The sequence below is a fragment of the Macrosteles quadrilineatus genome, unplaced genomic scaffold (genome assembly GCF_028750875.1).
Source record: "Macrosteles quadrilineatus isolate MER2022 unplaced genomic scaffold, UCM_ALF_1.0 Scaffold_4__1_contigs__length_99947679, whole genome shotgun sequence".
Taxonomy (NCBI): Eukaryota; Metazoa; Arthropoda; class Insecta; order Hemiptera; family Cicadellidae; genus Macrosteles; species Macrosteles quadrilineatus.
The window spans coordinates 22,647,888-22,665,903 of NW_026542597.1; the positions used below are offsets into that span (position 1 = coordinate 22,647,888).

Below are 18,016 nucleotides of genomic sequence, written 5' to 3' on the forward strand. Positions count from 1 at the left end.
TGCTGATGTCTACTGAATCATTTTCTTTTGTTTTTTATATAATATTTTGAGTGTGTACTTATACTTACTATAGTGTGCTTAACTTTCCAAATGTAATGTCTGAGGAAAAGCAAAAGTTTAAAAAATAAAAGTTCCGATTGTTCTACTGTATAAATGCATATTGTATACAAATGCCAATTACAGGGGGTATAAGGAAAGACGTTATTGATGTAGTTATTATTATTAAAAGAACAAGTTGTATTATTCGCTATCACTAGCAGAGTCACTGCCGCTGCCGCTGGGAGAGGCAGAACGGCTCCGGGATTGGGACTTGCGGGGTGGGGAGCCTGACCTCGACCTGTAAATAAAAACCACAGTTTTATTCTTCTTCTTTAACACTTCAAAACATTTAATCCTTAATTATTGGTTACGGAGAATACACTGTGTCCAACCTAAATTAATCGTTAAGAAGTAACTAGACTGGTGACAATCACCTGTTTAAATTCAAATTGTTTAATCTTGAGATAAAGAAGGGGTAGTATTAGTCTCCTTCTAGAGATAATATCCATTTGATTTGACCTGACACTGGGTCTCAGTAAATGAGCCAGACGTTGTTGGTTCGACACTAGCTACCTCTACTGCCTTATCAGCTGGCTTGATCACGTGACTTATAGCTTTGACTAGACATTCCATTCTCAAGTTTAAGTTCTATTAAGTAACTGAATAAAAGTAAACCGATTGAAGATATCGACACAGTGCGCTGTTTTCTGCAGAATACGCCAAGTTATTAACTAAACTGAAAATGAAAATACAACTATTGTAAAATATAATATTTTTTATGTCACATAAAAACACATGCACTAAGGCAGTAACAAAAAAACTTCCGGGGAATATAAAAATAAATACAGTGGGACACTGTGAGTGGCATTCCTTTGTTTCGTTCAACCAATATTGCTACAGTTGATCCATACAGAGTGAGGCAGACCACCCGTACACATACACGTAGGAGTACGTTTTCATCTAGAAACACGAAATAAAATTATTCCCCCTAAATCACATATGAAGAATCCATTTAAAATACTAGAACATGATCCAAATAGAGGGTGTTCCAAAAATGAAGGTCACAGGTTCGAATCTCAAAATTTCCTTATGTCAACCTACTTGTACATTTTTAGAAAGGTGTTACTTTCAATATTTTGGTCAAAACAGAACTCAATTATCTCAACCCGTTTCAAAATGGCGGCCACTTATGTCAATTTGGTATTCACCAACCGAGGTGAAGTTGTAAGCAAGTGAAGGTTGCTTACCTCTGAGGAGACCGTGACTGGCTGCGTGATCTAGGAGAGGAGCTACGTGACCCTGAGGTGTGTGAAGCTCTATCTCCCGCAGCAGTCTTGTTGTCAGCCTCGCCACCTTCACCTTCACTGCCGCTGCCAGAGTCTAGGGGATCACAGGAATTGTAAATTAAATGTTACTTTATTATCGAAAAAATATTTCATAAATCCAGTGTTAGCTGGTGAACCAGGTGATATAGGTAACATCCAATATAAGGCAATCCTACATCGACTGTGGATGAGTGGTTGAAATGGATGTTGATTGAGTTTAAATGGTTACAGGTTTGGAGGGAAAACCCTGGGTTAGGAATACATTAAGGAAAAAGGTATTTGTTTCAACTCATCTATGTGAAGTAAAAATTGACTAAATCTGTTCCATGCAGATGTCTAATTCAGTATTAAAAGTTAATTTTAGCACACAAAAAGTTCCCAACACAATTTACTTGATACTCCATCCCTCCAGGAAGAAGTAGAATATTTTTTTGTTTTTGTAAATATAAAAATTGTTTACAGAATTTTGTTTATATTATTGTCATAAAGTTTATTTTTACTTCATTTAAATAACCAGAAGATTATTTGAAATGATTCAATTTAGAAGGCAAAGCAAATACCTACAAACAATAGACCATGAACAAGCTGTGCTAACAATGTTGGGGCGTCATTTGAGTTCAAATGTAGGTTTGGTACATTTAACAACATACTGGTACCCTTTTATCTGTAATTCTCAGTTATTAAATTATCATTAATAATTTAATTATTTGGACTATTTTATGTTATAATAGACTAGGTTTTAAGTTTTACTGTTTTTTTACAAAAGGACAAGATGAAGCAAAAAATCATTTCTAGCTGAACTATAGATTGAAACCAAACTTCAAAAAATTCAAATTAAAAAAACCTTTCACGTCTTCAAGAACAACTTAACTTTTGAATGCCAAAAAATTAAATTAAAGATTTTGGCTGTAAAATAATATTTTACTCTTCAATTATTGTTTTTTAACAGGTCCTCATAGATAAGCAAATGTTATTTTGTAGTCAATATAAAAATTGTTTACAGTATTTAATTTATATTATTGTCATAAAGTTTATTTTTACTTCATTTAAATAACTAGAAGAATTATTATTTGTAATGATTCAATTTAGAAGGCAAAGCAAATACCTACAAACAATAGACCATGAACAAGCTGTGCTAACAATGTTGGGGCGTCATTTGAGTTCAAATGTAGGTTTGGTACATTTAACAACATACTGGTACCCTTTTATCTGTAATTCCCAGTTATTAAATTATCATTAATAATTTAATTATTTGGACTATTTTATGTTATAATAGACTAGGTTTTAAGTTTTAATGTTTTTTTACAAAAGGACAAGATGAAGCAAAAAATCATTTCTAGCTGAACTATAGATTGAAACCAAACTTCAAAAAATTCAAATTAAAAAAAACCTTTTCACGTCTTCAAGAACAACTTAACTTTTGAATACCAAAAAATTAAATTAAAGATTTTGGCTGTAATTTTTTACTTAAATTTAAACTAAAAATTCTATCTAAACTAGCAGTTGGTTTGTTTACTGTACCTGATGAACTGTTGTTACTTCTAGCATCATCGCTGTTGTCACGCTTCTTTTTAGGGGATCCTTCTTCTTGTTCTTGGTCACTGTCTTGTCTTCCTCCGACACTTCTTTTCTCACCGTCACTTTGCTGCTCGTCACCACTTTCTTGTCTGTTGTCACTGTCTCGCTTTTCATTGTCACTTTCGTCCTTGTCACTGTCTCCTTTTTCTTTATCACTCTCTCCCCCCTTATCACTATCTCTGTCTTCTTTTTCTTTGTCACTTTCCCCGCCCTTGTCTTCTTTGCCGTCCTCTTTCTCGCTGTCATCTTTCTCATTACCACTGCGGTCCTTGTCTTCTTTCTCGGAAGAGGCCTTTTCATCGTCATCTAGGGAAAAAAATGGTCCCTTAGTTGTGCTGTTTTTGTTTCCTTTTGAAGGTTTGAATTAATTTATAACTTATCTAGGCCTAAATAATGTTGTAAATGGTTACTCGGTATTAATAACATAAGTTTAATAACACTTTCCTCTTCATAGACACATTACATACATTAAACCATTTGTGTGTGTATGTTTACAGCTTTTAAAATAAAAATGAAATTAAATTATTTATCTAGGCTATTTCACTTCTATTTATCATTATGAATTTATTTTTAAAACCTAGTTTTTGGGGTTTCAATTATCTTACAATATAGTGGATACAAACAAAATAGTTACAATAAGAGAAATGAACAACACAAAATACAAGCTGAATACTTTAGAGTAACTAAAGGAATTGGTAAGGAAATCTTTTCAAGTATCTCGGCATTAAAGTTAGAATGTTCATATTTCAATACAATTGAGTCTCGACTATCCGATCTTAGAATATCAGACCTACATGTTATCCAACCCTCCCTCCATTGATCATGAACCATGAAATACCCTTTTAGTGCCTCTATCTGTGCTCGACTGTGCCAGGTTTTAGGCTGATTATTTCTGGGCTATACATATCACACAGTTGATCAACTTCTCGTGTCTCTCTGCTACTCCTAACGTCTTTGATGCAATGAAAACGGGGACCTGAGACTGAGTAGATGAGTACTGTATAACTTTTTCTTCGAGTATATTTTATAGTTATAGTAGCAAGTTTATCCTTCTTAGTTAGGCTATTATTTTTTACTCATCTGACCGGCTGGTTTAGGTTACACAATTTGCATCTACTAAATGACTGAACTTAATTTAAAATGAGTAAAATATAAAGTTTTATAGAAATCTTAACAAAGTTGACCGTAGAAATTGGTTCATACTGTTACAATATTTCACTTATTTACTCGCCTGATTTGTTTGCCCTCTCTTGAGGTGCTTCTTCCTCCTCCTCTTCTTCTTCTTCCTCTTCCTCCTCATTGGGAGGCTCGAGTACCTTCTCCCGATAACGTTGCATTTTGAATTCTGTGGCGTTGAGTGTTCGGTGAGTGACCACAAGCCGTGTGTTGTTCACCTGCTGACCTGCCTTCTGCCGACGCTTGCTCAGTCGCACTCTATCAAAATTAAACAAATCATTTAAAATGTAGACTACTGTATGGATCTGACACAACAGATTTAGCATAAAAAACATGGAGTTTAAGATGCAAATTTCAAACTTTGAACACAGCAGTTGAAGCAATTTAGTGAAACGAATCATGTAAATAATAATGAAACTTAGTAATTTTAAATTGCATTTTTCTAACAAAAATTTTTAGAATGGTTTTGTGTTTAAAGTAACTGAGGGAATAATCCGAGGCATGCTAGAGTTTAATCTTGAGAAAAAAGTAATAATGTAAACTATGAGTGAATCAGTAATGTATACAAAAACAATTCCAAAATACATAGGGTCAAATAAATATATTTATTTAATAATATCTTTTCCCATAACCAATAATATATTTTTCAATCCAAGAGTGAATCAGTAATGTATAAAAAAACAATTCCAAAATGCATACGGTCAAATACATATATTTATTTAATAATATATTTTGCCACAACCAACGTATATTTTTCAATCCATTGCTTTAAATGGAGACGAGACAGTAATGTTTGTCCTAATTAGAAATCAAATTAAGGATAGTTAACGACTTTATCTGTGATAAAAACAATACTTATATAAAATATTTAGTCAAAACAAAGCAGGAGCAAATATTCTGAGCATTTCTTACACAATTGTGACCAGCCAATAAAAACCAACTACGGGAAAACTGAGTTACAACTAAATCAAAATTGTACACTAACCTTGTCTCAAGCTCGTTGTAGTAGACTCCATCTGGTCGCATGACCAAGTAGTAGTTCTCCTCGTAGCCCTTGCTAGCCTTGCTCTTGACGTTCCAATTGTACTCACGCGCCATCTTGTACTCATACTCCTCGTCCTCTGTGTACTCGATATTCTGCGTAAAGTCGTGTCTTCGCTTCTCCAGGGTTGTTTCTGTTGGTAGGAAGTACGCGACAAACTGCTCTCCACTCTCGTCCATCACACCCCTGTGTTAAAGTATTGCATGTTAGTCGGGTGAGTTTTAACCGGTGTGAAAGTAATGTTTGACACACCTTTTTTGGTGAAGATTTTTGGTGAAGGTGAGATTGTTTTATTTATGAAATTATTGTGGACATTTTTCATTACTAGTATAAACAGGTTTCCACATTTTGGGATCTGGAATTTCTTTTTGAGCCACCGTATTGTACAGAAAAGGCCAATGTGTTCCCTTGCTCTCTGTTTATACTAATTGTTGATTTCTTTCACGATTTTTTGTTTCTTGAATTGACTACTATAAGTTCTCTGTGTGGTTTTCATTTGTGATTGCCCAGTTTTGGTTGGGCTCGTGTATTCATTCAGTTATGTTTTATGAACTTTTTTATCTGAGGACTCTAAACGCTAGAGCCTGAAACGTTGAGAAAACTTGTTTTGTAATTGTGATGAAAAATGTCCACTGTATTGTTGTTTGTCACCTTATTTTGTGCTTGCTTCATATTTGTTTGATATTTGAAGTTTTGGTAAAGAAATTGATAATACAAGATAACCGTTAAGTGGTTTCCCAGTTCTCAACCTTCGTCCCTCTTCACCAACTAACATTACTGTATTCAGCAAACTAAACAAGGATATGACACACAATATATATTCTAGAATACTATACTATTGAACATAAAATACAAAAAGACTTTAAAACCCTTTCTTGAAAAGAAATTGAAAGAATAAAGGCATTTTGATTTGATAAAGACATGGAACATTCATAGATTATCTTGCAGGAGCAATATTAATTTCTTCGATTATTATCTTTTGAAATCATAAAATGCATCTATAGGCCTAATCCAAATAACTATATCCTTATAAAAAATTAGTTGAATTTTTAGATTAGGTCATATGAAGTAAATTCAATTCAAAGACAAAAATTATCCTGAATAAAGAATATGTCAATAGTAAACTACAGTAGTTCTTAACAAGAAAAATTTGAGATCAAACCTGATCATAGCCTGAGACATTTCTTCAATCTGCGCCGGCACTGGTCGACCCACAGGCGCTGGGTCAGAATCGAAGATGACTTGTGCACACGGATACTTCCACAACTGAAATTGACCAACATAACATCATTCATCAGTTTTTAAATAGGCCTAGTTAAAGCAAACCGTGAATCCAAATGTGGCAATGTAGTTCCAAGAAAATGTGTTATTTTGTAGTTATTTGTTTTGAAGGAATAAACTCATTATTTCATTAAACTACAAACCTGTCCTCTTTATTACATACATATAGGTAGGCTACTGAACACTGACTAGGTGAGGTTGAATTACGGTAGGCCTACCTAAAGTAGTACGGGTTACTGTTTTGGCAAATAAAGAATAAAGTACCATAAATTACCTTGAAGTCGGGGAAGATAGGCAGAATTTCAACTGGGGTAACATTCGGTTTGCTGTAGTGCTTATCAATGGGCTGTTTAGCGTCCACAAACGTTTTCTCAATGGCCTTGATTTGACTCTCGCGGTCCAAAAATAATGTTTCATCCTGAAAGCAAAGGGTTTTTATGATTAGCATTTGAATCCAACTAAAAACAGGATTTTGAATACAACCTTTTTTTTACATTCAAAATATTGACTAGAACGTTCTTCATCTTAATTATTAGTTTAAAAGAAGAAATAATAAAGTATTCTACCAAGGTAAAAGCAACTGTTAACTAGACAGATTGAGGTGTTATTGTATACTGATAGAATAAACGCTTTTGACACCAACACTGGCCACAAATAGGGAGAGGTGAATAAGTTCACTAAAAACATTCAATAAAAGTAAACGACACTACGACATAGGTAAACATTCTCATTTCATCCTATAGTTCAAGACAGAATTTACATTGATGTAACAGTACAACTACAGCTTGCTGTTGCAAAAGTTTAACAGGAGCTTAAATGAAATGGTTAAATTTAACTTCAGTTGAAACATTCAGTCACACTTAAATATTTCCCTATTTGATAGTAAAAAATGTCATTGGAAATTTAGATCTGTTCTTACCTTGAGGTTCTTTTTAATACTGTAGCCAACTTTGGCCTCAACTTTATCCATAGTCTGAGGCTGGAATCTTGTTTGTTCGGTAGAAATGTACTCTGTTCTCCTCAACCATGATACACTTCTTCCGTGATGCCGTGACCTAAACATCAACATAAAACATTATTAGTTCATCCTTTAACCCTCAAAATACTTAATTAACTTTAGCAATAAATCTTTAAAAAATCTCCATGCAGATGTAATCCTCACCGATGAGCTGGAGACTATTTGAAAGTATCTTTATTTCCAGTTGGCTAAATAATAATGTATACTAGAGGTCCTCCAGTGGTCGAAAACTCTACCAAAAATATTTAATGTACAGACTTCTCTATTTTTACCTTATGCTGTGAATAAAATATGTGATTGAAATTTCTTCCATTTGTTTTAATTTTCAGTAGCTTACATATTTCATTGCTAGTACCTGGGGACCGAGCTTTGCTCGGGGAAAATCATTCCCCCACTCTGCGATGCCAGCCTTTACTACTTTCTTCACCATTTCCTACGTCATGGACCTGTTTCCTTCCCTTCTCATAGCATTTAAGTATTACAGATATATTAATCTAACTACCACAAACGGTTCCCACACTCTGCGATGCTAAACTTTACTACTTCCTACGTCGTGGACCTGTTGTCATCTCTTTCCATAGCATTTTAATATTTTAAATACATTAATCTAATTGCCACAAACATTTCCCTCACTCCGCACTGCTAAAAAGCATTTACTACTTCTTTCACCATTTCCTATGTCTTGGACATGTTTCCATCCCTTCTCATAGCGTTTCAGTATTTCAATTTCAGATACATAAATCTAACTGTTACAATTGGTTTCCAGTTCCCAGACTCAACACTGCTCGCCTTTACTACTTCATTCACCTCTTCCTATGTCGCGGACCTGTTTCCCTCCCTTCCCATTACATTTTAAGATTGCAGATACCTTAATCTAATCCTCATAAACAGTTCCCACACTCCGGACTGCTCGCCTTGACTACTTCCTTCACCACTTACTACGTCTCAGACCTGTTTTCCTCCCTTCCCATAGCATTTTAGGATTGTAGATAACTTGATCTAATCGTTATTAACAATTCCCACACTCCGGACTGCTCACCCTTACTACTTCCTTCACCACTCCCTATGTCGTAGACCTGTTTGCCCTCCTTCCTTATACTATTTTAGAATTGTAGATACCTTAATCTAATCGTCATAAACAGTTCCCATATTCCGTACCGCTCACCTTTACTACTTCCTTCACCACTTCCTACGTCGCGGATTTCGTCACCAGCATGGCAACCCATAAGGCCAATGTTAAATTTTTCATAACTTTTAAATTCATTTTTTGTGATTATTTTTCAGTCCATTTTAGGCCCTAATATATAAAGGGATAGACTGCACATCTAATGGAAAATATCTTTCTAACAGTATGCGTAGATTTTTCCTGCAATGACACGTGCTGAGAAAAAAGGTTAAAAGAAACAAATAAATTGCCTATATTATAAACACATAATAATGTAGGTAGTAGTTATTAAATTTGATGTTTGCTATTCAATGTCTTGTTCCTTAATTTAACTTTAACTCCAGTTTCGTAACTGACATTTAACTTCTTTCTTCTGGAGAATTGTAAGGAGGATATATCAAGTTTATTGTGTTGTACCTTTATTTGTTTGTGCTTTAAAGTACCTGGAACTCTTTTCTTTTCTCAGGTAAGTTAGTTGTGTAACCATTCCTTCTTCCTTACTGTATTTCTAATCCAAGTCCTTTTTCTTAAAAAAAAAATGTACAATAAACATGTAGTTTTGTACTTTAGGTATAACAAAACCAGTTAACTGAAGCAGGCACGAAATAGGTCTCCACTAGGTCAAATGAATCAGGTTTAGATTGTCTGTTTCAACAGGAGGTATGGAGATGATTTTTCCAAGATTTTAAAACAATATTAGAGAATAAGAAAGAGTTTACTTAATCCTAAAATGGTGAAATAACAAAAAAATAACAGTAAACATGAAAATGCAATTTAAATATGCACTAGACAGTAATCAACTTTGATATTGTTTTCAGTGTATTCAAAAGAATGACAAATCTAAAAGGTTTATTTCACAGGTTCATTATCTAGAAGTCACAGCTAAAATAAGGTTTGATTGAACCATAACATAAACTTGAACAGTTTTTTTAGTTAGCCTACATACCTTTTTGAATCTGTCTGAGTCAGGATGTCTTCCTCCAAAAGTTTTTCATCAGCTGGATCCAAAGTTTGTCCGAAATCAGGAGTGTAAAGGTCTTTATTTATCAGGTCTATTGTGACTCCAAGATCATGTTCTGTTAGGACTTCATATTTGTAGTTTCGTTCTAATGAAGTAGGATTGTACTCTATGAACCTGCAATGGTAGGTGGTTACGTATATGAAGATAACCTTTCAGAAAATAGTTTGACCTAGGTATATGGCACAGATTTTTTGGTGACTAGTATTTGACTAGTATTTTCAATTAAAGTATCAGAAAATGCTTTTAAATTAAAAAAAGGGTCTAAACCCCTCAGTTGTTTTGTCTTAAACAAGATACAACCTTGAATTTGCAGCATCATATAAATTTGATACATGCCCATCAGCTATCCATAAAACTGAACAAAGTTGAAATTTATAAGTTGTCAAATGAAATTAATTTTAAAAGGGCACTTAGTTATTTATAATGTGTTCAAAAATCAAAAAAATTAACTTTAGATTTATTCTTTATTCAAACAACATTATTTTAAAAACCAACATTAGTGGGAAAACCAATTTTTACCCCATAAATTCTCTTTCCCTTAAGTTAGCTTAATCATGCTGGTTTGCGAACGGGTTCAACTAAACATAGGTTTACATGTTTGTGCAAAATTTAATTAAAATTGAATCATTTTTGCTCAAATTAATTGTTCTCGGGTCCAGGTCTTATTGTTAGACCTACGGTAATAGCTTATTCCCTGTATGAAATATTCGCTAAGAGTGACAACAGATTTAATACCAACTTCAGGCTGCTACTAATATCAACGTGACATTGCATAGCCTATATAAAATAAAAACCTATTAGGATCATTGAGTTAAATAACTCCATTTATTCTAATAAAAGGATTCCATAAAAAATACCAACCCTAACTGGCTGGGTAGCTGAGTGGTTATAACTTAGTGCTCGCCAAATAATCAAAAAGTTACCGGTTCGATCCTAAGAAAATTCAGTAGCATTTTGATGGTTTAAAACTGGACCTAGCTGTTCCTAATCATTGGGCTTTATATCAATTATCCTGACCAATGAATACAAACCCTTTAAGAAGCGAAATGATTTGGAGATTCTGGAGAATAGTCAGACTGGAATTTTGCCGCCGAAACGAGCTACTCTCTCACTCTTTCTAAGCAGATTCTTTGTCACTCAGTCAGCTGACTTGGCCGCACGCTCGCGATAGTCGTTGAAAAAATCAAATATTTCAACACTGAATTTTTTACAACGGCATTGCGCTTCTTAAAGGGTTTGTATTCATTTTCCTGACTGAGGGAACAGCTGATCTCTGTCAGTAACAAAGCTACACAGATAATCTCACAACATTCTGCACTCATCCTTCACTCACATTTGGGTTAAAACAGGCACCTAGGTGGCGTCCCCATCTCAAATAAAAGAATAATAATAATAATTAGCCTACAGAAGGCCTAGTCAATCTCTAATTTCCATAAAAATTCTTACCTTCTTGACTCAAATGGATATGTAATAAACTTTGGATCGAAAGGTATGTCAGGTAGAGTGTTGCAGTATTTCACTCGAGACACTAACTCAGACCTGGATAAACAGAATCACACACTTACAAATTTATATAATCTGGTAAAATATAATAGGTCAAGGTAATATATGTTTCATCACGAGGGTGTTAAAGTGACTCTTTTGGACCTGAGCTCAAGTTTCACAACCAAGACTCTTGTTGGAAAATGAGTGAAGGTTAAAAAGACACTTTTTGTCCGTGTGACCAACTATATTTTATTGTAACATTATTCTAAAAACTGAGTTAGAAAGCTAAGATACTTTTCATTTAAAAGTAAGTAGGCCTAACCTCTCAAAACTACTTCCAACTTATTGTCGATTTTGCTAAGGTAATTCAAACAAACAGCTGTTTAGTAAATGATACAGTAGTTACAATAATTTTGTCTAGGCTAAATTATGATTTTATACTATTGATACCTATCTCAAAGTATTTTGACAAGATTGCAACAATAAGCTACAACTAATTTAATTAATGGATGATTAATTGATTAATTTTGGTAGGCCTACAATAGGACTTATTGACTACAATAGAAGTGCCTAGGCCTAACTGGCTTTTACCATTGAGTAGGCCTATGTATAGGCCTACACGTACTAGAGTAGCCACTCAAAGGAGGTTATCATTACCTTAACAACGCTATTGCAGAGTAGCGTCAGAGGCCCGAACTACTCCACCTTGGGCTCATCGGTACTTAAGGCAGTTTGGCTATGGTACCCGTACCTTCGCGCAAATTTTTTATCTTGATTATATTATTTTTAAGTTTTTATTACCTCCTGAATCCTAATGTCATAATTTTTTACGCAAATAAATATTTCCAGCTGATCTTCTAAAGTGATTTATTAGTCAATTACTTAATGTTACCTGTTAGAAAATTTTGTCTCATTACGGGGATATAAATTGGCTTGCTGGACACTTGGGCTACATCTAAGTCCTTATTTAGGCATGTTAGGATGGGAGGTCGTTCTTCATGTTGATTCGGGGCTGTATTAAGTTAACTTATGTGTTTTGAAGTTAGGTTGGATTAGGAAGGTAAAGATTAAATTACAATGAACCGAGTTGTTTATGTCTCTCCAGGCCATTTACAAAAAAAGTCTGGAGATAACATAAACTAACAACTCGGTTCAAACTTTAGGCCCCTACCTTAAGTTTACCTAGGCCTAATCTAACCTAACTTACCTTCAAAGGACTTAACTTAATGCAGTCATGAATTAACATAACAATCCTACAATCCTAACATGCCTTTTCTGACATAAAAAAGGAATTTGGAGAAACTTATAGGCCAAGGCCTTGTCTATTTTACACTCCCCAGAGGAGCTAATGTGTGCATTCCTAAAGATCATAAATTTGATCAGATCCAACTATGACAGTAGCCTCTATCAGAAAAACAGGAAAGTTGAATCTTATACCTTCTCGTGTAATAGATTGGGCCTACATGACTGTTGTGTTGATTCTTTGGACTATAGGGCTATAGGCCTAGCACCTAAGTTAGGATTGGCCTCTTTATGAGCAGTTGCCAAAACGACTCTGTTACATGTCACAAACACTTGGACAGCATGTAAAAATTTAGTTATAGCTGAAAAACTGAAAACCTAACATAATAATGGCAAAGATAGGGATTACAGATACCTATTTATTTAATTATTGTACGCTTCATAGTTTTTAGGTTAGGCCTAAGCCTATTTAAAAAAAAGTTAAGTTTACTCTAGGCCTAACTTACCTTTTTTCTCCTGTCCTCGGAGGTCTTTTATCGCGATCTGCATTCACGTTGGTTTGGATTGTTGGAGGCATGTTGAATTGAATAAATGTCACTTTACACGTTAAAATCTTTCATTCTTTAACTTAATAAAAATATAAACAATCTCCATGAAGGCTACAACTAAAAGTTCTCATTTCTTGTTCTTTTCTTCAGCCTTCTCTTCCTTCAATCACCTTCGTCAACAACGGCTGGCTTTAGCTTAAACCATACAGCTGCGTTGTTGTATGAAAACTTGTTATATTTATACATATATATGACCATTACTATCGTCCATTAAATATTGTAAGAAAGGGAATTAACCCCGTACCCACGGTGCTCATCTATGCAGACACTCTGTTCACATTACACTTAGTCGACCAGTTGGTGTGAACAGAGTTGAACAGTAGCATGAGCATCGATTTACAAATTCCTTTCCCAGCTGATGTGAGCTAGGCGATGACCGGTAGGGCTGACTTCCAAGAAACACCGTTAACCTATAAGCCACACACCCTATCGGTAATCAGCCAATGAGAAGGGCTAATGAAGAAGATGGAGGGGTCAAGACTCTTGGAGCTGGAGGATCTGAAGGAAAACATCGAGGAGATCACCACGGGCCACCGGAGAAAGAAGATCGGGAGTTTGGGAGTGCGTGTATCGGTGCGTGTGCTTCTGGGACAATTAACAGTATGTAAAAAGAATAAAATATATAACTAAAGTTTTGTCAAACATACAAGTCATGTAATTTGTCAGTAACTAATTCTTTTACATTTTCAATTGATTTTCTTTTCTTGTAAATTTATTTATCTTATTATTGTTGATTTTTGCCTTTTCTAAGTTTTCTTTTGCTGTTGTAACACTTTGTTACTTTTGTTGTTTTTCTAAATTTAAATTTTTGTTCATTACACGTTGAGTAACACCCTTAAGCAGTCTTATGTCTCATTAACCTAACACCTCTTGACTAAGCTAAGCGAGTGTAACATTTTAGGAAACTTAAACTTAAAGTGAGGCATGGGACTCGCAATATCAATAGTTTTGATGAGTACCTACTTAGGTTTGCTGATACAAGGAGCGTAATAAAGTTCAGTTTAGTTCATTTTTAACACTTAACTTTACTTTGAAATGGTGACCATTCGAATGTAGGAATTTTAAGCCAAGTATGAATGGAGATGCTCAGTAAAAATAATGTTAATATAAGTATCCAAAAATTAGCAAACTACTGTATAACAGTTCGTTTGCCTAGGTACTTATCCTTCATAAGAATAGCATAAACATTTTTTTAATTGTATGTTTTTGGAACGCTCCCATAACCAACCATCATAAGCATAGCCTACGCTTATTATTCCACAGACTAGAACCAATTAATAGTCTATAACATAGATAAAACATCCATAGTATGTGATATAGTCTATAGTATGTGATTATTTAATGGTTTAGAAGAAATTGTAATTCTTAGAGATAAGTCAAAATGTTGTTGTTAAAAAAATTGAAACAAAATTAATTTAACTCCATAAAACTTTTTTCCAATTGTCTGGCCACAATGGTTTGTAACTTCATTGTTCATACTCGTTTGAATGAATTAAGGCCGGGGCTCCACTTGCCGTAAATTGTCGCGCTGCAAATTGTAGCGCGCTACACGCTACAGTTGGTGGCTCCACTAGCAGCAGAGTACGAACTACAATCTGCAGCGTCCTCTCACATGCACCGTGGCTCCACTAGCGGTTTAGTATAGCGCCGCGGTAGACGTGGCCCTGGATTATGCCGCAAATTAACATTTGTAGTGTAGTTATCAGTGTACTTTTAGCAAGACGACGCCGATCACAACAGAGGAAATGGTGGATCCATCCCATATTAAGCAACAGAAAGTCCTTCCACACTGCATACTAAACTACAAAAGTATTCAGACAAGTTTTTTGAATACTATCGAATGTCCCAAAACTCTTTTGATTACTTAGTAGAAACTGCCCAGACAGCACACTTTCTCCTCAGGACATCCCACGGATATTGCGACAGGATATGCAAGATATCCCATAGTGGTCCTATGGTCAACTTGGGATATCACAGGATATCCACAGGAATGCGTAATGTCCCCGCCCGGGGATGTCCTACGGATAAGCTCACACGCATATCCGTGGGACATCCGAGGTCATCCCAGGGTAGTCCTCAGGACATTCTCAGGACATATGGGACTACTATGGGATGTCCCTGGGATAAAGTGTGGTCTGGGCCTGAACATAAAAAACACAAAATAATATAGATTTAGTATGAAAAGCTTAATTATAAGTTTAGTAAATTGATTAAATAGTTAATAAACACAAATTTTGAAGAAAAAAACGAAAAAAAAGTTTTTGGCCCAGACGGGTTTCGAACCTGGTACCTTCGCCTTGTGAGCCTCTTACCTTACCTCCTGAGCTATCTGCGCTTGTTGATTATGGGTGTTTTCAAGTGGTTAAAGAGTAGCCGACAGTTGCAATGGTCGCAATACTTAACATATTTTTGATACTACAGTATAGGCTATATATGATTCTGTTAATCTGTTTAGGCCTCAAGTAGTTGAATTGTTTTTCTGGTAGTTGGAGCGGATACTGGTATTTGAATATAGATTATTTAATCACCATTAGATTAGCACTGTAATAATTGATTGTTATATGATTAAAATTAGTTTTTTGTTGTTTATTAATTTAAAGTTAGAATTAAATTCACATTTCACACAACTATGATAGAACTCTAGTTTTCCTGAACTCAGTGGTAGTAATATGTCAGTAAAGTAAAGTCAACCCTTGCTAGCCATAGTATTAAAAAGACATATTTTCAATCTGGGAAACCTTAAACTTTTAAAATAAATTATAAAACCTCAACATCTTAATGCGTGGGAATCTTATTTTTAGAAAAAAAAAAACAGACCAAAATTATTTGTTAAATAATGAAGACGGCCCAATTATAAATTCGGAATTACTGAAAATAATTACATCAAGACAACACTGTAACATATCCAAAATTCAAAAGATTAATTTTTCTAATATTATTTTTTATTTTTCCAATATCCTTTAAATCATCTGTTTTAACTTTGTTTAAAATTAATTTATTAAGTAAATATTTACTTTCTGTACTAGTGTAAACACAGCCTGAAGATGGAAACCAAGTTTCTGAAAGCACTAGTGAAAAAAAAACAAATTATTATATATTGGCCTTGTTGAACATTTAAATTTAGATATTTCATCAGTGGTAGTATTTTTTTCTTCAGTTTGTTACCGGGACATTACGGGACATTACAGGATATCCAGTGGATTTTTTACATGTTCCGGGATGTCATGGGACATTCTGGGATATCCTAAGGCATTCGTACATATCCCGGGACTTTACAGGATATCCTGAGGTTGACTTACAAATCCCGGGACATTACGGTATATTGTAGGATATCCTGTGGATTTCGTACTCGTCCCGGGATTTTGCGGGATATCCTGAGGATAGCGCACATATCCCGAGACATTCTCAGGACATATGGGACTACTATGGGATGTCCCTGGGATAAAGTGTGCTGTCTGGGTGTATCAACACGTTTGAAGAAGAATGAAACCAAACTAAGAGAAGAAATTGGAGTAGAGGAAAGGCAACGATCTAAAATATGCGTCGTTCAACGCTTTCCATTTTTCTGTATCTCTCTACCTGCAACCGAAAAAAGGGTTAAATTACAAATCGGTCTGAAAACTGTTTTTATTTTAGGTACCTAGCGACTGGATGCTCCATGTGGTCGCTTCATTTCCAATATCGTCTGGGTAGAAAAACTATCCGCACTATAATACAAGAAACGTGCCCAGCACTTTGGGACACACTTCAAGCTGAATACATGAAGACTCCGAGTGAAGAAGATTGGATTAATACAGCAGATAAATTTGAAAAGAAAACTAATTTCCCCAACTGTCTCGGGGCTATAGATGGGAAACACATACGTGTTGTGAAACCGGAGTACAGTGGCAGTAATTATTTTAATTACAAACATTATTTTTCCATGGTGCTGATGGCAGTAGCTGACGCTGATTACTGATTACTGAAATACTGCGTCAATCCTAGCATTCCTATTTTGTAATTCTCTTCAGATTTGTTGTATACAACGGGGTGTTTCTCCACTTCTAATATAATAATTTCACAGTCCAGTTCAGGCTCCATTGATTACAATTCAATCCACAAAAATCACAAACTAATGACACTAAAAAGTCGATACCGATTGTAGCGTGTGTCTTGTGCCTATATAATATGCCGGTCGGCTGTGCGTACACTGACACTTGGCGCGGCACTACAATCTACAGCTAGTGGAGCCACCTGTTGGCTGCAAAATGTAGCGCGAAAATGGTCCGAGTTCCATTCCCGCGCGACGCTACATTCTACGGCGCGCGGTTAAATGTAGCGCGCTGCAGACTGTCGCTAGTGGAGCCACCTTCGTTTGATCGCAGTCTTCCCATTTCTTCAACTGACCCGCTACAATTTGCAGCGCGGCAATCTACGGCAAGTGGAGCCTAAACTTGTATTTAGTTTTATTGTACCTAATTCCACCTAAACCAGTTGATTTCTCACTAAAGTGAAAGGATTATGTGTTTTGAACTTTGTGGACATCATAACAACAAAGTAATTAACTTAAGTTCCAGTCTTACCATGAGAGCTATGGCGATAGCTTTTCCCTTGGAAATTCATCAAAAGGAATATAATCAATACACTCAACTTAAACAAGGGTTTCAGGCTGTTGATATACAACACATAAACGCTTAAGTTCACAACACATTAGTCTTGATTTTTCACCCTTCAAGGGAATAATTGTTCAGATGAACATAGAAAATCTCATAAAAACTCTACTCTTATTCTTTGAACAAGCCTTTAGAAAGAGGCAAAATAATATGTTTAATGTGTTGTGAAATTTTGTGTAATAGCAACAACTTGGAACTAGTATCTAGTGATAACTAGTATCATTTTCCGTAGCTAGTATCTTAATCGATTTCCAAGCCAAATCTTCTAAAAGAATGATCAAGCACAACATACAGCTCATGTTTTTGATCATTTAATTCGGCAATAAGGTAACAGTTTACATAATGTGTGTCAGAATACTTGTAGATACCCCTGGATACAAAAAT

At 35.0% G+C, this 18,016-nt stretch overlaps 1 protein-coding gene across 1 annotated transcript; it reads right to left on the reverse strand.

Annotated features, from left to right (window-relative positions):
* Window positions 1–201: 201 nt before the first annotated feature.
* LOC128991555 (RNA polymerase II-associated factor 1 homolog) lies at window positions 202–13,044 on the reverse strand. The gene is made up of 11 exons (XM_054414543.1): window positions 12,879–13,044; window positions 11,092–11,184; window positions 9,571–9,759; window positions 7,361–7,496; window positions 6,716–6,859; window positions 6,323–6,426; window positions 5,104–5,346; window positions 4,174–4,376; window positions 2,886–3,248; window positions 1,287–1,419; window positions 202–337 (listed from the first exon to the last, which is right to left on the reverse strand). The coding sequence occupies exons 1-11, from the start codon at window positions 12,947–12,949 to the stop codon at window positions 241–243; spliced, it is 1,776 nt and encodes a 591-aa protein (XP_054270518.1). The 5' UTR covers window positions 12,950–13,044; the 3' UTR covers window positions 202–240.
* Window positions 13,045–18,016: the final 4,972 nt, after the last annotated feature.